We start from the raw sequence: 21,902 nt of genomic DNA, 5'->3' as shown, positions 1-21,902 counted from the left end.
AAGCAATTTAATTTCTTTAATTTTTGTCCGTGTTGAGCATATTTAGTGTCCCAAAATATTTTATTCTTGTTACTAGGCGTATCAAAAAAAAGCTCACTTGTCTAGGTGACCTTCTCGTATCTGCAACCTCGCGCTCGGTTGGTCATCTCTATTATTTGTTTTGGGGGGGGCGCTTTTTAACCCTTAGAAGGGGGGCCTTTAAAAATGTGGTCGGCCCTTCACCTGGCCTGGATTGACTTGTTTATATAAAAAGGGGTTGTTCAACTTTCGGCCATACGATTATTAGTGTTTAGTCGAAAGTTATTTGTTATTGTACGTGAGGTGTACTATTTTTTTAATTTGGGATCACTTTTCTACAAACCTTAACACAGGGTTATGTTGAAACAGACATGTAAACCCCTGTTTTCTTACGTTTCCAGCTGCTGGGTTTCTCGCAATCGCTTGGATGGATTATATTATTATTTTAGCATGTTTGCTATAAACCATTCCCCGCACCGGGTTTGTTTATTTATTACAAAATTTAAACAATTTTTTTTAATTTTTAAATTTTTGTGCGTTTGTTTGCTAAAACTTTTTGACTTCATCAGATTTTATTTTGAACTTGGTGTTATTTTCAATTGCTTTACTTAATCTGAAAAATATTTTTTTGATTTATCTCATGTCTTTGGTCTTGGAGCATCTTTGCTCGTTTCTCATTAGTGCGAAGTACTAGAACCACAATTTCCTAAAGTCTGGTATGTTCTGCGCTTTTTTCATATTTTCTGCACCTTCGCGCTGCTTGTTGTTCGGCATTTCAGCTGGAGCTTTGTCTTTTATATTTTTTCATCATTTTCATATATTTTGCTAAATTTACAAAAATGCCATCATTTCATTTGAAATTTTTCAAAAAAGTCACGGCCTTTCCAATAATTTTTTTTTTGTTTTGCTATTTACTTGGGACATTACCTTTGTTTTAACCGAGCTCCCTTACAGTCAGACCCCCTCCTGGGGAGACAGCCTCCAAAAAATTAACCTGCTTACTTGGGGCACACTCACCTTTCCCGAAAAATATATGTTTTTTAAAAACCCCGGCATTTTTTAGTCCCCAAGGGGGATTCTGCAGCCGGGTTTTACTGTATATAATATATATAAATTATAAATACCCCGCACCCCCCCAATAAAATTAAAAAAATTGATTTAGTCTAATTATCGTTTTGTAAAGAAAGACAGGAAAAAAACGAAAAGAATTTCTCCGACAATGTAATAAACAAATCAAACTGACGACCATTGATATTTTCCGCGAAAAATTACGTCAACTTGTTGTCGCAACATGCGTGTGGACGCCATGGACGTCACGCTATTCTTTCCATTACAACGTTAAGAAAACATTCCACGTCCGATATGAAAACGTTCCATGTCAATATGGAAAAATATTGCACGATCGCGGTCCATTGAAACTCAATGGAAAAAAATTTTAGGTATGTAGTGATAATGTATATCCGCATCATTGGCGTATGGAAATATGTTGATAAGTAACTATCAAAGATTTTATGGATGTTGGTACACCAGTTGGTTTCATTTCATTTATGGGTGACGCCAGCAACAGGAATGAAGTCTTCGTTCCGGCATTCGTTGGGCCCATTGGACTTTCAGTCCTGTATTTTGTCCTTGGTTTCACTTACCTTGTTCTTCCCAAATGTAGAGAATGGTTTGCCTAATTCTGATGTACTGAGCGGAGAGTGTAGACTGTCCAACTTCCGTGTCATACAATCGCCGATCTTTTTTTTTTTTTTGAGCAAAAGATATCACGAAATTATCAAAAATTAAGGTAAATCACGCTGATTTGGAACCTGGATATTCTAAAGGTGTAACAATAATGAGATGTAATAACTGTAATTTCTATATGTTATTCAATATACAGTTCTGGTGCCAGGTATGTCATATTCAAACTGGCAGAGTGAGTTTCTTCATAGAAAACATAATTTATTATCATGCTTAGAGAGTTTTACATGCCTGTATATGTCGTCCTGTTCATTTGAAAGGCTGCTCTGCATGATATGTTTTGGGATTCCGTTCATCTTTTTCGTGGTTGTAATGGTTAGTGGAGCAGTGAAAATGATACCCTATCTGAGAGAAAAAACAGCTTTCTTTTCCCACCTATTCTGTGTTCGTTTCATAAGACTTGGTACTATTTCTTTATTTGTAAGTACTTTATTATTCGCATACTATTGCTTTTGATACTTTAACTTTTATTGGCCTTGTTTTGATGCATTTTTACATTTGTACTAAAGTCGGTTTAAGTCATGATAAAATTGTTTTTAAAAGTGTTCAAAATGACTTTTCCTTCTGCAAGACTGTTTCTTAACTTTACATTTAAGCGCAATGATGGCGTTTTTGTTTTATTACATAAATTTGTAAAATTTCTACCCATGCTGATTTCTTTAATTTGTCATTCAGTAGGATGATCCAAGTGATGATATAGTTTGATATCAAAATGGCTCTGTCCCATATTAAAGGCCAAATGTATACCTGCAGACTGAAGCTGAAAAAAAAACGAAATTCAAATCTCCATTAAAAGGAGATTTTGCAATGTTTCCCGTGATATTTCTAGTGTCCTATGGCGTGTATAAATAATGAATACATATCTAACTCTGGTTATCATTTGTATTGTAATAATTGCACACATGAGAAAAAAATTAAAACAAAACCAGTAATCAAGGCACATAACTACATTCTCGTTAAAAAGTGAAAGTTTTGATTTTCAGAAATGGACAAAAAATACAAGGCGTTTCAGAAACACACAAGGAAAATAAACTACATAACATATCTCTTGTTAAATGGAAACGATTGTAAACCAGCTATACAGTAAATGTTATTAAGTGTTGAGGTCCACTTCCGGTTTCTAAAACTTATTTTGGTTCGACGTAAAAATGGAAAGTTTCTGTCTGAATACATTTCCAGAAATAAATTGAATGTTCAATTTTCAAATTCTTTTTCCCACAGGAATATAGTTTGCTCCTAGTGGACGTAAGTGTTGTTACGCATATATTATCTTTTTTAATCTTTAGCCCGCTGGCGGCAAGTGATTCTGCCTTTGCGAGCAGTGCAGACCAAGATCAGGCTAGCCGTGGTCTGCACTGTTCGCTATTCAGTAAATTTTTAGTGAACACTCCTTTGAATAATAAATGATACTGCCCAAATTCAGTAATAGACCAGTCCATTTTAGAAATTTAGGTGGGTAAAAGTTAACAAACTAAAATGAACCAAATCTGTTTCTTTTTTATTTGTTGCTTTCTGTGCTACGGAAGCAACTTCTTGTATATTTTATTCAGGGTGATTTAAAAGTAGCATAAATCAACTTAAATGGCTAAATGTTATATGATCGTCTATGGTTCGCGACAGTTATATGATCGTCTATGGTTCGCGACAGTACTTGGGAGTAGGTAAGCAATTATTGTTCAACGCAATAAATGTGTTACCCCTTACGTGTCTGTTTATTACTTACAGAGGTTGATCCTTATCATGTTTGGCATATAAAAACGGTGCACTGTAACAAATAAACTTATAAGGGTCACGAACACGTTCAAATTTAATAAATTATAATTTTGATTTCATTTATAGTACAGACATTATTCCAAACTGACTTTTAAGGGCGATTGTATGCTTAAAATACTTTGGAGGGCATTATTCTTCCACCATGTTACGCTAAACTGACTTTGATTTCTATGCGATAAATTCAATAGGTTAACGTTTCAAATCTAATTGTAAAGTTGTAAAGTGTATTCTATTTCAGCAAACAAGACGAAATACCGAAACTGGAACACGGAAAATATTTCATTTTAAAACTTCTTTTGTTAAATTGACTACGTGATTTACGATATATTTGTACTGAATCAATAAGGAAGAAAATATTTAAAAATGGTCGCAATTTCAAATTCTTTAAAGGATGGATAAGCAGGCAATTTTCAGCTGATGAACTAAACAAACACAGGTATTTTTCTCGTTTTCAATATTAATGGCTATTTTTTTTTTCTTCTTTCTTTTTCAATATGCAACATTCAGCATAACATATCATTTTAAATTGACCAGTAAGGTAGCTTTTTGTAACATTTCATGTGGTTAATTTTAATTAAAACTTAAATGAGATTTCAACTTATAAAACGTCTTAGATTGAAATCTGTCACAGAATGTAGTAATACTTGAAGTAGTTCCACCGTTTAGCAGCTTAAATAGGTTATCTGAATACGAACTAATTACGTCGTTACTAAATATTGAATAAAATACTTTAATGTTGCAAACTGAAAATATTTCTGTTTTTAATTTAATGTTATCGGGAATTAGTATACCGTCACTTAATGTGTGTGTATGTTATTTCAGTGAGATATTACAAGGAAAGTTCAAAAGAGAATGGCTAACTGGAATAAACATTATTTTTTCCTGAGTATTTTATTCATACACGATGGCATCAAAGGAATAGATGGGCACTGGAGACAGTCTGACACAGGTCTACAAGAACACTTCTTGAACTATGCCTATAACCGGTCTAGTCATGATATCACAAACAATGACTATAGATCTAGCAAGGCATATACGGAAACCAGACCTAGACTTCACGATCCCAAAGAAACAGACTACGCTGAAAATGATCATACAATAAGCAAGCAAGTAGAAAATAACCATAAATTTAATCATATCGTATTAGCAAAGAGGGAAATCAGTGTCGTATCATTGAAGGACCGTAAAGAAATTGAGACTACTCATGGATTTCATACAAAATCATGTAGCATCAACGTTGCAAAAACAAGCATTAGGTACTTTCAAAACATCTTGAAGACTGGACCTCAATTTGTTCAGCTCAATTTAACACTCGTAGGAAATTCGACCTATAGAAATACAAGCTCCGTTTTCAAACCTTTTCGTTGGAGCTGGACACCAAACACAACTGCTGGACCATATCCTTTCTTGTCCTGGAACATCGATTATGGCCTTCTATCGTTCGGTCTTCTAGAACCCTGCACGAAATATATACCATACATAATTTTAGATATTGAAGGTGACTGCAATTTGACTTTTGGTACTCCCGATACATCGTTCCGGATCACTAAGGCTCTTGGACAGATGCTAACTACGCCAGTTATTAATCATTCCGTCTTTTATGCCTATAGTTACTTCTGTTTTCTGAGAGTGAGAGAAGAACTTTTAAATACAGCGACGTATTATGCTTCACTATATATCATTTTTCCAATTGGATACATTTCATATGATTGCTGTACTGCAATATACGACTGGAATAACGAAACTAGAAAGTATAATTGTACGGAAAAAACTCCTGGCCTTCATTTTTGGGAACAAACGACACTCTTGCCATTTCTTGTCGGACTTTTGATCCTGGTTTACTTTCCAATATACTTATGTGACGTGCTTGCCTGGATGTCAAAACGAGAACATGTCAGTACTGATAATGAAAATGGTAACGGACATTTTACAAATAGATACACGTCGCTTGAAAACGAAGATGACTGGGTTTTTGAGAATGGAGAGTCGCCATTAACATTTTGTGAACTACTAGGTTTTAGTGTTTTTGGACTAGAAAAGTCGCACCCTATTCTTGTTTCAAGACTACGAAGATTTATATGCCATCTTTTGATACCATCGGTAATTTATTTTCAAATACTTCTATACAAAAATGGGATAGGGCCAGGTAAAGAGAACCGAATAACCGTCAAAGATCTAGTTGATGTTGGGACACCTATGGGTTTCTTATCTGTACTCGGTAGCCCGGAATATAGAAACAAAGTGTTTGTCCCCTACCTAGGAGGACCCGTTGGCATTATTGTTATATACTATATCTTAGGTATTTTGTTCGTTGTTTTCCCAAGGAGCTTGAAACAAATCATTGAAGACGGTTTGCCGTCCGGCAGGTTTACAAATGAAATAGGCATTTCCGCTGGAGAACAACCAGAAGCCCGGATGGGTCCACCAGATCATAATCATTCCCTTGAAGACGGTATTGTTACCAGTCAGTTAATACATTCACATATGAGAATTAAGTCACCATTATTCTTCGGAAATGGTGATATTGTAAAAGCATCAATGGTAAACATCAGACCGGATCAACTCCAACCGGGCTATACAAAAGCAGCGACCCTTATGAGATGCAGCATTTACATGCTTTTCACAAAATTGTTCTGGTCTCAAGTTGTAGGAATCCAAAGTAGCCGCATTTCTCATCTTATTGCTCATGCTCCCATCTACAAGAAAGTATTTGCACTTTTTATATTACCCATGTATGTCGTTCTCTGTGTGTTCGAAACAATTTGTTGTATCATATATTATGGTATTCCGTTCTGTTTTTATGTTGTTGTCGTTGTAAAAGGGGCTTCAACAGGGCTTGTCTACTTGAAAGAGCAGATTAAATGTTTATCTTTCATATTCGAGTACCGTATTTTTACGTTGCTTTGTGTAAGCTTTGTGTTTGTCTTATCGTCTGTATACGCGTATATAGTCGCTCTCATTTTTCTGAAAAGCTTTGGAATTTTGTCGCAAATCTTTGTTCTTTGTTTTATCTCTGTAATAATGTATCCGTCTTACTCCTTCGGATACATATTTTTTTTTACTGCGTCTTTATATTTTTGCTTTCGTCAAATAAGGCAGTTTGGTGAGGTATACACTAATCTTTTGTCAACTGCAGTTGAAATTTCTGACAGTATTGAAGGATATGCTAACAACGTTTCATTTTCGAACGGCAGACTAAGCCTTTCGAATGTCCGATATGAAAACCTAAAGGACATTCGAATAAATGGCAAATTGTTAGATGTATCTCAAAATATGTTGAGGACGGTGTTTCTGCATGAAAATTTGAAAATCAGAGAGAAAAATAATATTTTAGGTATTCCAAGAAAACTCTTTGAACATCTCATCAAAAAGTTTAGACCAATTCATCATAAAGTGCTATCTTTGGTCTTTAAAGTTGCAGCAATGGCAGCTTTGATCACAGTTACTTTAAGTATCACGTCTGATTACGTACAGGGCCCTACGTCCGAGATATCGGAAGTGATGCACGTGATTTTCATTATCGCCGTTGGCACACTTCCGGAGCTTATTGAGGTCACCGTTTCTTACCGTGACGATGAAAATGTGGAAAAAGAAATAGAGAAGAGAAAAATCGAACAAGCTATCAGAGATTTTTGGAGAGATAATAATGACATTCTAAATTAAATATTAGAGTTCTTGCAGAATTGGGAATAAAAAATCCAAAACTTTGCAATATACATGAGTTTGCTATATTTACATAAATGTTTGAACTATCTACTTTTAACAAGATTAAGGAGAATTTATGTACCATGGTGTGTCATTTCAAGTATGTTTATGTTTTTAAAACTAAAATGCAAATTTCTTTCGACATTTGTATTTTTTTTCTTTCATTATTACAATGTTATTCATTTGACTAATAAACTATTATATCAATTGTTTTTATTTCTTATCCCTTAATTACTAAATTTAACTATATGCAGTAAAACTTTATTTTATTTTTTTCGTTTATTTTCACACGTTTTATCTAATATTAAAGGGGATATGGCATTCCATATTTCCTGAAAATGACGAGAAACTTTGTTGATAAAGTGAAATATGTAATCGCATTAACTGTCATTCATACATTGACACCATAAAATTTACACAAATATCCGTCAATTGTGTACAAAACAAAGACCTGCATCCAGTGTCTTTATATTCCGTTGTTTAATTTATGTTTAAAACAAAAATCATATCATACAGCTAAGATAAATAATGATCAGTCTAAATTTAGCCAAACCTGGCCAAACCTAGTCCAAAAACTGAATATATGTCCAAACTCCAATACGTCGATTCCCAAAAATAATGTAATCAAAATATTTACATTTGTTATAACTCAATATATCCACATCTGATAAAGAATCAAAATGTTTATATTTGGCGATGGCAGGGAATGGTACCCTTTTTCATGTTCTTATTTTTTTCTGAAAACATGTTTGAGGTCCATTTTTGAAAAAGAAACCTATCGTGTGAGAAATTCCCCACATTTTTTAACCTATTAAGTAGACTAAGATCTTGATGTTTGTGTATGTATGAATATGTATTTTTGCTGAAATTCATTATATATATTTCACAAAATTATATTGTAAGGTTAATAAGTGGATAAGTAGAAACTCTCCCTTTTATATTTTTACTTAAAACAAAAGGAAGTACTTCCTATATTTCAAAGCATTTCAAAGAAGTAATTTGGCATGCCCTTTAAAATCAAATAAACGTGTAGTAAAATGTTAAAATCTTAAAAACATGCATAAATTAAAAGCAAGTGGACCAAAAACACGATAGTTTTTAATCATCGTATAACGTTTTCGTTTATTTCGATGTTTGTTTAGATAAAATGAGTAATCACATATATTACTAGAAATTATTAAATCCTAAATTCAGCTTATCATATTGTTAAGTACACGACCTTGTTCTGTTTAATAAAATATATATTTCGTTTAAACTCAAAAACACACCTATAAAACACACAAAAAACATTTAAATACACATGAATGGTGCCTCTGATTATTTATTTTGCATTCATTCCTCAATTTTTCATACTAGTTTAAGGTTTCTCAAAAGTATTTACATTAGAAGTTAAAGTATTCACATGATGTACTAAAAAAAAAGCCTTATGTCCAAATAGATGTTACGCATAATTATGTGATTAGAAATGCACTTCTTGAAATTCTGCACATGAACTTGTACAGTTAGAGTTGGAAAGGGAGGTAATCATAAATAGTGCATTCAATAAAACTGTACTATGTTAATCAATACTCAAGCTCTTGGCAAAAAGTAAAGAAAACAATTGTTGAAAATATGATTTAACAAGGAATTATTACAATTTATGTTCATAATAAAAAAAATGTGGCATCCACATTATGAACAAAGGCATTATGAGCCTTTAAGTGTTATGCATTCAGAGGAAAACATGTGGTATAACAAACGATCATGAATAGATTGTTGTAAAAAAAAACACGTGCTCCATCGATATCAAAACCGGAAGGCATGATTGTTTTTAAATACTTTTTCGTTCGATCGTCCTACTGCTTCTATGCTTATTTGAATTGTTTTTAAAGCCCTTTAAAGTAATCATGACCTTGTGTATTTATCGAGAAAGATCTGTCAAAAAGTTGCCTTGGCTTGTCATCATAACCAAAAAGTAAACAATCGGTTTTCACAAATTCCTGTAGCCTATACATTAGGTCTAGTGGCACTGTCCTGTATGCCTGAACGAGCGCTTCTGTACGTTGTGCTTTTAGTTCAGCTTCGTACTTTTCGCTAGAGTCAATTGCATCTTTGATTGCCGTTCGATACATTGGTTCGTCAACTTCATTAACATCCATCTCAAGGAAAGGCATCTCGTATTCTTTGAGGATTACTCCTCTCATCTGGTAACTCGACCATGTTCTTTGGAAGAGCTTGTATCTTGATAAGAGGTTTTTATACTTGTTTAGAGATCCAAACATATGATAAATCCGCCCAAAACTTCGCGAATATTTAGTCTCGTATTCTATCTTTGCCGTTGGGTCGATATCTTTGGAAACTATCTCCCTGTATTTCCATTCCTCTACAAGTTCCTCAAGATCAGTTGACATTGTTTCCAACTTTCCTATGAAGTCAAAACGTTTTCTACATGGATCACATATTGATTTCATGGGTGCAAGATGTGGATTTAATGGCCGTCCTTGTTCCCATAAAGTGACCACATATTGAACAAGCTCGACAAATGTGACATCATGGCCAATGGTTTTACTCAATGGAGACGGATCGGGTCTAACTTCACGAATGACATCTGTTCCTAATTTTTTCCACATTTCATTAGGATGAAAGAATTTATTTTCATATGCTGAAAACAATCTGCTGTAGGGTTCTCGCACGAAAGTAAAAGAAAACGCATCCTCTAAGACATGTCTCTCTTTTATTTCTTCGTAGTAATCTCTAGAATAGACAGGGCTGCCGCTTTGAAACACTTTCTGTAAAAACAGTTCCATAAAAGTAGTCCCACATTTAGGAACATAACAATAGTAAACTGAACGGTTTGCCATTAGTCGACCATACTCAAATGTATTCTCTTCCTCTAAACTTTCTCCCTTGCACAGTTCTCGAACATTTATCTTACCTCGCCTCATGGATTCTTGTGACTGCTGTGAAATAAAAACAAAATTATATTCAATATAATACTAAAAATAATGAACTGATAACGATTAGTTTCTAGCATAAAATAGGGTTATTATAATAATAGCTTGATCTGGAATGCTCTCTTCGACTCGAGAGAATTTTGGTAGGTAAGATCACAAGCGCCTCGTGTGGTCCGACTTGGCAAAATCCACGCGAACCGAATATAAAATACCAGATCTAGATAATGGCCCTTTTTATATACCTCCACCTTTTTGTTAGTTGTTTTATTATCGAACGAAATATTTGATGTTAAAATGGAACTGAGTGTAGTTCTTGTCTTCTATTTATAGGACTGTGTCAGGGTATGCATATTGTATGAAAGTAGTCCGGCAACATACGATATAAAAGGTACAATACGGATTTTGTTTTGCTTGTTCGTATTAACTTGTGAAATACAAGCCGTAATTTTGTCAGAATTTATATAGGTATATAATAAATATAATAAATTGTTAATTTTGTTGTTACATACTAATAGACATTAACATGATCATCTAAAATCCAAACAGACAAGGCTGGCAGGTGTTAGAGTGATTTTAAAGGTGTGTTAGATCCCAAATTTTCTATTAAAAAGCTTGAACAATTACTTCATATAGTGTATGCAAACATAAAATTAACAAGTTTATGTGTATTAACAGTACTATGTTTTAGTTTTGAAATAGTGCACAGTACAAGTGTATAATAACCCCCTAAAACTGGCTGTTCATTTATTATTCAATTGTTACTGTATGACATATGACACACTGTAGCTCCTGGTTTGGGTTGTATACAGAGATGAAAATAACAATCCAAGACATGTTTTCAAGTAATGCTAAGCTAAAATATGTCCAACGGTAAATGTAGGTATGTTAAGTTGAAAATGACTAAAAAAGAATACTAGTATTTAAGTCTACACGTGCACTAACGTAATTAATACTGTAATTATAGCAAACATTATGTACTCCATGATCCCAAAGGACCAGAAAATACAACAACTGAGTCAAAGTACGGGGACACTTTTTACAGCCGTCACAAGACACTTAAGACTGTTGAAGTGATAATTAAAACTTAAGGTGTCTTTTGTGCTTCTTATCAAGATAAAAAGTAGGCTGAACAAAGGAATAATAATAAAAGCATTTAGCAAGCATTTTGGCTTGCTACAATTTTAAGTCTTAATTTCAGGCGAATGAATACATACTTTGAATTGCACCACAGGCCTTCTTGGTAGCGTATCCCAGATCGTATCATCGGAACGATATGCTCTCTGCTGTGTGACATCTGTATCAATGAAATTTAAAACAATTTAGAATAACACTTAGGCTAGCGATGATATTGTCTTCAGACCTTTATGGTTTTTATATATGATTACCAAATCATGGAAAGGTCTATAGCTCTTCGTCCTGTCACAGGGATTTTGTTGTTGTGGGAAGATTTTGATTTGATTTATTCGTGATAATATATGTCACACAATAAGTTAAAAATAAAACGTAGTATCATTTTTACACAAATAAAACATAGTTAATGATTACACAAATTTGATATTACAGTTCATTACAATCTCTCATGATTATTTAATAATAACAAGAGATATCACAGACTACAAACAATACTGCTATACTGTAAATATTATGACATTGATTATATATGTTTTGCAAATTTTGTAACATATAGTGACAGTACATCACAGGATGACCTATAAAAGTTTTGCAGCTTATTTCCAATGTGTTACTTTTGAGTGTCAAGGAACCAAAATAGGCATTATTAGTAAAATCTTGACTTATAACCATTCCTTCTAACATGTATGTACATTAAAGTATTTAAAGTGGTGAACTTGATACAAGGTAAACGGTCTACGAAAATTTGTAATACAGTATACAAATTAATATAGAGAACAAATTTCTTTCAATGATTTGATGTCGTGTTTGGCATATGTATAAAAACTGATCGGCGTTGTCTAAAAACCAACATGGAAATGCTTTCGTTATAAACCGCAGGCAACAGCTGGACCTCTCATCAATACAGGCAAAGCAGTATTTGTTCATAGTACAACGGGAACCTGTCAGGCGGTAAATTATTAGTAATGCGGACACTTTATTTTACCATTGATTGTTATGATGGAGTTACAACTAGTAATCAAGTGTAAACTGTAGGATAGACTAAACAGATATTGATGGAGACATTATGCTTTACGTGAACTGACATTGGTAAAACTGTGTATTTCATATAAAGGTACTCAAATGTGAGATAATACTGGCTTTATATGTCTGTCTGTGCAAAACAAATTTATCCTACCCTTGTCTGTCTGTGCAAAAAAAAATTATCCAACCCTCGGGGCAACAGGAGAGTTAGAACTGGGCTTTTACAATTTTTTAAATTCCCGCTATCTAGACGGTTAGACACCATTTGCCTAAAACAGTCATATTTCTTTTCTTGTCTATACAGGAAATGTCATTGTCATTCCATGTTTGATAAGTCCTGAATCCATTTCGAACATACAAAACGTACTGGAAGAAGGACTGTTACCTATCACTCGCCCAACATTTTAAATTATTTTGTTTGTTTGTTTTGGGCTTAACGCCGTTTTTCAATAGTATTTCAGGCAGTTAACCTAACCAGTGTTCCATGAATTCTGTACCAGTACAAACCTGTTTTCCGCAAGTAACTGCCAACTTCCCCACATGAATCAGAGGTGGAGGTTGAATGATTTCAGACACAATGTCTTTTATCAAATCGTCACGGAGAACATACGCCTCGCCCAGGGCCCTTTAAATTATTAAACCAAAACCGACTTTGAAGTTATGTACAGAAATAACATCCAACTGTAAATATACACATTAAACATAATAAATACGAGCCTGTCCAGATATTGAGAATGTTTTGCTTACTAATAATAGTGAATGATTGCGTTCCAAGCACTAAATAGACTGAAAACAGGATTGGCACGGCAAAGAAAAACGGTTATTGTTTTACATGCTCCTGAAAGGCAATACTGAAAGGAAACCAAACTGTAAACATAGGGCCCGCTGATTTTTATTTATCAGGCACAAATATATTTCTTAGTTTTTTAATGTGTCAACGTATACCTGCATTCACTTATTCGAAATATTACTTTTTGGAAAGGTAAGCTAGCACCTTTTAGAACATATTACTTGTAATTTACAGTGCATGAAGATTAAAACTATATTAGCCTTTATTTGAGATGACGGCATTCATATATTTGCATTGCAATGTCTTGAACAGTTACACAACTATTTAGATAAATAGTTCTATAGCTCATTGTCAAGTAATTTATTCAAATAGATTACTTGTCAAAATAAAAGGAGAAATATATAATAGATAAAATCACGTTCTAAGGACGCAGCCCCTCAATCTGTAACCCTACAGCAGTGCATGGATAAATGTATACATGATTTACATAAACACAGGATACATAAAGACAAATCAAAACATATAGGCAGCGAGGCCGAAACGAACACACAGTCTGGCACCGCCTTGGAATGGTCAGTGGAAAAGACAAGTTATTCGCTTACTGGGAAGTTTAAAATGTTCATCGTTCAAAAAAAAATCTCACTCTATATCCCTAACATATTCCAGAGTTAACGGACAAAGTAAATAAATTTAATTCCCGCCAGGCAAATTCAAACAAAAGACACAAAAACACAAAAATGGATCATTTATTAATATAAACTGAACATTCAAATAATAGATATATGTTAAATATTTTTGGATAATTTGAAGAGCTTATAATTACTTTCCAATTCCCTTACTCTTAAAATCTTAGGACATATTCCATGATCTTTTCTTTAAAGATAAGAAATCTCGAGGTCAGACAAAATTATGACATTTTCTGAAATGTATGTTTTAAGTACATGAAGATATATTATAGCAAATCTAAATTTCGTTGTATAATAGGAACAAAACATCACTCGTAGTGTGTGTTTTTTCGAACTCTGACTATATTTTATAACAAAATGATGTTTTTAAAGATAGTGAAACACTCTTAAGCTAAAATCAATGTTTGTCGTAACAACGCGTATGATTATATCACTCGGGCTGCGCCCTCGTGTAACACTTCCTTCGCATGTGAACTCCAAACAATGACTTTATTCAACGATAAATTACTGTTCTTTAAACAATATCACAAAATTATTTTAAAATTTGGAAGACCTTAATACACAATTATGCTACGGAAAAGAAAATCTGAAGATATATTTTAATATTAGATATTAGTACATGTAGTGATTATGTATACCTTTCTCTGGCCGTATAAGAGAGGTGACCGCCATACAGAACGCCATACACAGACAAAATCCAAGAACTTGTTTAAGAAGTTTTATTCGAAACATTTCAAAATTTCAGTCTCTATGCAACTTGACAAATATCCTATGATCCACTATCTATGCGTTCGTGTTCGCACCTAGGTCTTGTCGATTACTGCGGCATATGGTATTTTGTTTACTGAAAGCAGCCACGTCTTCATAAATGCATTATCGACGAGCAACGGGTGTGCTGAACGCAAAAATTACTCCATAGGAGTCGACAAAGGACGTACGTCTTTAAAAACAATATCAAAATCACGAAAGACATATTATAAGAAATCAGATTGGATGACATAGCAAACTTTTTTAACAGTTGTCAGGACTTTTACCCGCTACATTAATCATCTTAACGACAGAATGTAGGACATCTGGAGACTTTCTACTTTTCAAAACCCCATGTGCCCCTCCGGGCATTATTTAATCATGGGCGGGTATACGTGTATTAGCACCGAATTTCTGTAAGCCAGCTGGGTGGCTTCCTCACATGAGAGAATTCAACGCGAACCCACATCGGTTAGGGAAAACTGATTTGAAGTAAGCAATCTTTTCCACTTGACCGCTGAGGCCCTTACATGAATGCCTTTTAAACTATAATCGTTAACGAAGTTTTTTATAAGATAACTGAAATGCTAGGCTCTCTTTTATCACATGTTAGCTTTTTCTGACAAAATATCGCACTTTCTTCTTTCCTTATCTACTAAAAGCAACATTAAAATGATATGATACCAGTATGATATCAAATATATCACATGGTGTTATTTCATTCTCATGACTTCAAACGTGTGATAGACGAATGGATTGCTTACTGACTAAGCTTGTGAAGCAAATTGCTTTTGCTGCTAAAACACATTTTCATCTTTTAAATATGACGTTCATCCAAATATTCTTATCCAAAAAGTATTTGCGATTAAACAGATAGTTACATTAGAAGCAAACCAACATGTCTGTGTTATTCTTTTATGATACGTTATTGGTTTTAGATCATGAAAAGGCAAAACAGTTTAGTTTGGTGACCGTTTACAATGGTTGTGTTCTTGTAATGGAGACCTCTGATTGGCTTGAAAGATAAATGGTAAGGGGAGATTTGAGCACCCCAAACACAGCCATAGAGCCATGCATCGCAAAGTAGGCAAAAAGAAACTATGATGGAAAAATATAGTAGACGGTTTGCTTCAAAAATCTAACAACAAGTACATTTTCATTATGAGCAAAATACAAAAAAGAAGGTAAGGGGTAGACAAAAGGGTAGGGTGTTGTTGGGGGAGTGGAAAAAAGCAAGGATGATTATTCAACAAGGATAGCCACGTTCCTAAAACGCAGTCTCCGTACAACGTAAACCATAGCAGCGCACACTGCTTGAGCTGGTGCAATGCATTTCTGGTTTGAGTACTAGTAACCAAGTGCTTTCTACATGAAAGAAAGCTATGAGATGAGAAATACACTCCAACGAATATTTATCTGGTCGATTTTTTCCAAAAAAACATCTATAACCTTTGTTTCGGAGTAAATGATTTTCAAAGAATAAAAATCATCAAGGCAATTCTGGAAATTGACCTCACTGTCGGCAAAAATAAAGATATTCATCAGCATATAGTAATACTAACGATTTTAGATAAAGTAAGGTGTCTTGACTACTTATATTTAACTTATACCATTACTGTTCATCAGAAGGAACTGTTCTAAGTCATTTAAGTACATGGAAAATAAAATGAGTGATAGGTTTTCTCCTTGTCTAACACCGCAGAGAAACACATGACTTAATATCAGCATACATGTTTCTAGTAACACTCATAATTTCGCCTTGAATTCCTATGTCAAAAAATTTGCTCCAAAGACATGCCCGCCATATTGAATCAAATGCAGAAAAAAATCAATAAACGAGCAAAACCTTTTTTTTTTTAATTCTCATTTTCTCAAATAAAAAATGTAAGCTGAAAATATGATCAGTAGTAGAATAATTTGCCCTAAAACCGACCTGGATTCCCTTATAGCAGTTATTTTTATATAAAAATACATTTATCCGATCATTCAAAATAGATGTTGATATAGTTATTGGTATATAGTTAGCTGCACCTGTAAGGGAATCTTTGTTTTTGAACATTTGTTTGATTGTACCTATTACCTCTCCCCCCCCCCCCCCCCCCCCCCCCCCCCCCACACACACACACGCCCACCTCCTGAACTATTGTGTCTTTACAACTTTATCTGCAAAGTTATTCAAGCAGTATCTTTTCAGAACAGTTTAAAAACCATAGATAAATAACCATCTTACCATGCAAATATAAAGTGCGGTCTAAACTGAAATTAATACATCAAATACTGTGCGTAATGCCACATTCATTCATTGACATGTTTAGACATTGAACACATTGTCTCGGCCTTATATGTGTCACTGTCAGTTTGTAGGTAGATACTTGTATTTCTCAATAATTTCATGCAAATGATGTACATCGTTTACAAAATCAGAATATTCATCTTCGTTTTAAAAACGAGACTGTACAGGTGAGATGTACGTCTCGCCGATAAAAATAATTCTCTGGTGATAGTCAACAATTATTAGCCAATATATATATTCATAATTTGATATATATGTTGAGGTGCTGTTTCATACAGACCACAAGCTTCTGCGTTTATCAAGCAAAAGCTAGAGAGGAAATGTTTAAAGCCGACATTGAATTAACTAATCAAAGGAAGTTTCCTTGTTAAATACCCGGATACATTTATTAATCTTATATATTAAAATATAAAACTGAATAAATCATTCTTAACGTATATTACTTTATAAACCAACTTATTTTAACTACTATGAAAATGACTGTATATTTGAGCACATTAATTTCCCTGACGTTTTAGGTTATCTAGTATTAATAGAATATTTTCCACGGATGAAACAAGCTGTTATCGCTACCGCAAATTATTTTACTTCAAAACACTCATTGTAGCTTCCCGCGAAAGTAATGTACCACATGCACTATTGTGTGTCAACAAAAAATAGAATAATCTAAAATCAATATTGTATTAAAATCATGGCAAATTATTCATTGTTTCATGAATGGATATTAAACAATATATTTTAAAAAGTTTATCCTTGGCCTAGAACAAATAATCTGAAGTGTTTTAAATATCTTGCTATAATAATAGTAACAAAACTGTACAAGACATAATCCTAAAATTTCCGTTGGCTATGCAACACTTTCTAGCAATGTGGGTAAACAGCATATGACCCGAATTACGTAATACGCTGAAAATTTAGTGCTGCAAAATGGGAATTATTTGCCTTCTTAGAATCGAAATAATAACCATGTTCCAAGAATTTTATCAGTAAATACAATATGGGCAGTCGTTCGGATGCGAATAATTAAATCACTTGCAACGCACTTGTGATTTAGTTATTACGCACTCTAACTCCTGCCAATACTGATAAAATACTGGCACAGATTTATTATTTCTTCAATACATAACAAGATTTATTTCCTGTCACAGATGTCACTAATATATCATAAAAATACTGTTATGTCAAAAATAAAACGCTGTTCATGTGCCCTTTTTTAAGACTGGCATTTTTTCCACCTGAAATTAAATTTGTTTGAAACAAAGTCATATACAAACAATATCAAAAAAGCTATTTTCTGATCAAATTGCAATGACACAACTTACTAAATGGTAAACAAAAAACAAGATGTATTTTCTCTCACAGAGGTCACTGAAATGAAAAAAAGAAGATAAAACACTGTTTATGTGCCAGTTCAACTTCAAATTTACACCTAACAAGAAACGTGGAAATTCCACGAAAACCATGTTTTCAATTGCATCATGCCAACAGGTTCTTTGAAAAATGGTCATATTCTATTATACATATATTTTTTATTATAACTATGACCATATTTTTTTTATTTTTAGTTATCCAATTGCATTAAAATGACCTTTTTGTCACCAAAAAAAAAACGAAAAAAGAAAAAAATATTTCTGGATCCCAGTGAGATTTGAACCGACACCCTTCCATTCCACAGCATAAAATCTATTTTTATTTCAAGTATGACCCCATTTTTTCTATTTTTAGCTACACTGACCTTGACCCTGATCCGAGTGACCTCAAATACATTCCCAACCTTTTGTATTTGATAAAAGCTATCTACACACCAAGTATACTGACAATAAGTGAATCCCAAACTAAAGATACTGTGTGGGAACCATTATTCTATTTTTAGTAACAGTGACCCCAAATATCATTCAAAGCTAATTTTTCAGATAAGCCTGCTGTACACAAAGTTTCGTGGCAGTAAGCGAGTCCAAACTACAATTATAAAACGGAAACACACTGAGAAAAAAAATCTATTTTTAGAGAAAAATCTATTTCTATAGAAAAATATATTTTTAGTAACTGTGACCTTGACCTTGACCAAAGAAAAGGAAAAAAGAAAAAATGGATCTCAGTAGGATTTGAACTGACGCCCTTCCGTCCCACTGATTTTTGGCCTAACGCTCTAGACCGCTGCGCCAGCATGGAATTTTCTAAGTTTGAAAATTAAATAAGTATTCTGACCTTGAACTTGACCCCAATGACCCCATATAGAATCCCAACCTTGTTTTTTTTTATAAGCTACCTATAGGCCAAGTTTAATTTCAATACATCAATGCAAACTAAAGTTATAGTGCGGAAACCAATGTTTCTATTTTTAGCAAAAGCGACCTTGACCTTGACCTTGACCCAAATGACCCCAAATGCAATCCGAACATTCGTCTCCTTATCATCTATCTACAGGCCAAGTGTGTCTGTAGCTTGTTCCAAACTAAAGTTATTGTGCGGAAACCAAGTTTGACGCCTGCCCGTCCGACGACATACCCCAATCTAATAACTGGTTTTCGTAAACTGGTTTTCTACAAAAACCTGGTTAAAAACACTGTTGATGTCCCAAAATGGCAACAATTCATAACAACACAATTATTGAAGAATGCTGATTTTGTCTAATCTTTCTCCTGATGTGTTGAAGATAAGATTTCATCATCATTCCCCTGATGGGTTGAAGCTAAGACTTCATCATCATTCTCCCGATGGGTTGGAGCTTAGACTTCATCATCCTTCTCCTGATGGGTTGAAGCTAAGACTTCATCATCATTTTCCCAATGGGTTGAAGCTTAGACTCCATCATCATTCTCCCGATGGGTTGAAGCTTGCACTTCATCATCATTCTCCTGATGGGTAGAAGCTAAGACTTCATCATCATTCTTCCGATGGGTTGAAGCTTAGACTTCATCATCCTTCTCCTGATGGGTTGAAGCTAAGACTTCATCATCATTTTCCCAATGGGTTGAAGCTTAGACTTCATCATCATTCTCCCGACGGATTGAAGCTAAGACTTCATCATCATTCTCCTGATGGGCTGAAGCTTGCACTTCATCATTATTCTTCCGATGGGTTGGAGCTTGCACTTCATCATCATTCTTCCGATGGGTTGAAGCTAAGACTTCATCATCATTCTCCTGATGGGTTGAAGCTAAGACTCCATCATCATTCTCCCGATGGGTTGAAGCTTGCACTTCATCATCATTCTCCTGATAGGCTGAAGCTAGCACTTCATCATCATTCTTCCGATGGGTTGAAGCTAAGACTTCATCATCATTCTCCTGATAGGCTGAAGCTAGCACTTCATCATCATTCTTCCGATGGGTTGAAGCTAAGACTTCATCATCATTCTCCTGATCGGCTGAAGCTTGCACTTCATCATCATTCTTCCGATGGGTTGAAGCTAAGACTTCATCATCATTCTCCCGATGTGTTGAAGCTTGCACTTCATCATCATTCTCCCGACGGATTGAAGCTAAGACACCATCATCATTCTCCTTCTGATTACCCTCTAACTTCTGTGATTCACGTTTCTCTTCTGAACACTCTCCGACCTCTTCCTGTAAGAACGAAACATCTGATATCTCAAACACTTCATAGAGTTGCAGTTTTAATTTTTTCACTTCCTCTCTGAGCGAGTTATTTTCACGTCCAAGATATTCCTCTCGCCTAGCTTTCACTTTCAACTGCCTTTCCAATTCATTCTTTCCTTTCTCCAGGGTTTGCAGCATGACAGTGCTCTTACCCTCAAGGACTTTCACTTTCCTTCTAACTTTATCTAAAGTCTGTGTCCCTGCTTCCTTATCTTTTAAAAATATGTCATAGCCTGCAGCTTTCAAATGAATATCTATGTCTAATGCTGATTCTTTAGTCAAGTTTTTTAGTTCATTATAACTGGTCATTGCTCAATGTTAGTGAATATATTAGAACTCAATGTTAGTGAATGTATCTGTACTTAGAACTCAGTCACAGATCTGAAAAGAGAATATGAAACTTCTGAAGAAATTGTTAAAAATTTAGTTTCAATCACAGTGTGTCTGACAGCTGATTAAACATACAAATGGATGATGTCTTCGAGTAGGTTATTTCAGCATTATCGCAGGAACATTAATTTTCTTTTTCAGCTTAATCTATGTACATGTATGTTCCAGTCAGCAATGAAATACTATCTACAAAACGACATTACAACCATGTAACTGTAGATAAACTGCAGAAAGTCAGACACACCAGTGATAAAGCTATATTTGCCATAACACATAACACATGAAATATTGATATTCATTCAAAATATATAACTTTTTTGCTTATCATTTGATCGAAACAATTAGCAGTCTTGCATATAGGATTCAGTGTAAGTGGGGATGGGAAGGACTTTTCTTCTCTGAAAACAATCTGCGTAAACTTTGCGGGAGGTGTGCATTCAGCCAAAAACATCTCTAATACAGATTCAGCAGTTATAATCTTTCTTTTACATGTGCGCAATACAATCTGACCACTGACAATTTATTAGTCATCACTATGTGTTAGTTAAGTCCTAAGACTAGACCAGTCCAGTCTGACCTACAGACAGGGAAAAAATGGTGGACTTATTTACACAATGGCGCATCTTGATGCAAGACTGAATTAGTAAATGTAAAATCATAATTACATGTTTTATGGTCACTGATAACAATTAAAAAATGAGCCGCGCCATGGGAAAACCAACACAGTGCGTTTGCGAACAGCATGGATCCAGACCAGCCTGCGCATCCGCGCAGTCTGGTCAGGATCCATGCTGTTCGCTAATGGTTTCTCTACTTGCAATAGGCTTTGAAAGCGAACAGGTCTGGATCCATGCTGGTCGCAAACGCACTATGTTGGTTTTCTCATGTTGCGGCTCAAATGTGATTTTTAGCCAGAACCACCAAGAGATGCGCCAAAACGGCATATTGTACATGCAGGTATTTTGTTGCAAAGTAAACACAGAAGTTAATGAAAAGCAATAGCACCTATGAAGAAGTGAATGGAAGTGCCAATATGAAAAACGGTTCTTAAACGCAAGTCGCTGGATT

The 21,902-nt window shown here is 34.4% G+C and overlaps 2 protein-coding genes across 2 annotated transcripts; one reads left to right on the top strand and one right to left on the bottom strand.

Moving 5' to 3' along the window:
* Positions 1 to 3,752: 3,752 nt before the first annotated feature.
* LOC123548840 (uncharacterized) lies at positions 3,753 to 7,447 on the top strand. Its single transcript, XM_045336417.2, has 2 exons — positions 3,753 to 3,970; positions 4,357 to 7,447. The coding sequence occupies exon 2, from the start codon at positions 4,387 to 4,389 to the stop codon at positions 7,195 to 7,197; it is 2,811 nt and encodes a 936-aa protein (XP_045192352.2). The 5' UTR covers positions 3,753 to 3,970; positions 4,357 to 4,386; the 3' UTR covers positions 7,198 to 7,447.
* Positions 7,448 to 9,104: 1,657 nt separating this feature from the next.
* LOC123548839 (carbohydrate sulfotransferase 8-like) lies at positions 9,105 to 14,617 on the bottom strand. Its single transcript, XM_045336416.2, has 3 exons — positions 14,441 to 14,617; positions 11,387 to 11,466; positions 9,105 to 10,178 (listed from the first exon to the last, which is right to left on the bottom strand). Exons 1-3 carry the CDS (start codon positions 14,532 to 14,534, stop codon positions 9,105 to 9,107), a joined length of 1,248 nt encoding a protein of 415 aa, XP_045192351.2. The 5' UTR covers positions 14,535 to 14,617.
* Between the last annotated feature and the right edge of the window lie 7,285 nt (positions 14,618 to 21,902).

The sequence above is a fragment of the Mercenaria mercenaria genome, chromosome 6 (genome assembly GCF_021730395.1).
Source record: "Mercenaria mercenaria strain notata chromosome 6, MADL_Memer_1, whole genome shotgun sequence".
Classification (NCBI taxonomy): Eukaryota; Metazoa; Mollusca; class Bivalvia; order Venerida; family Veneridae; genus Mercenaria; species Mercenaria mercenaria.
The sequence above is the reverse complement of the archived record's forward strand: the minus strand, read 5'-3'. Positions and strand labels throughout refer to the sequence as shown.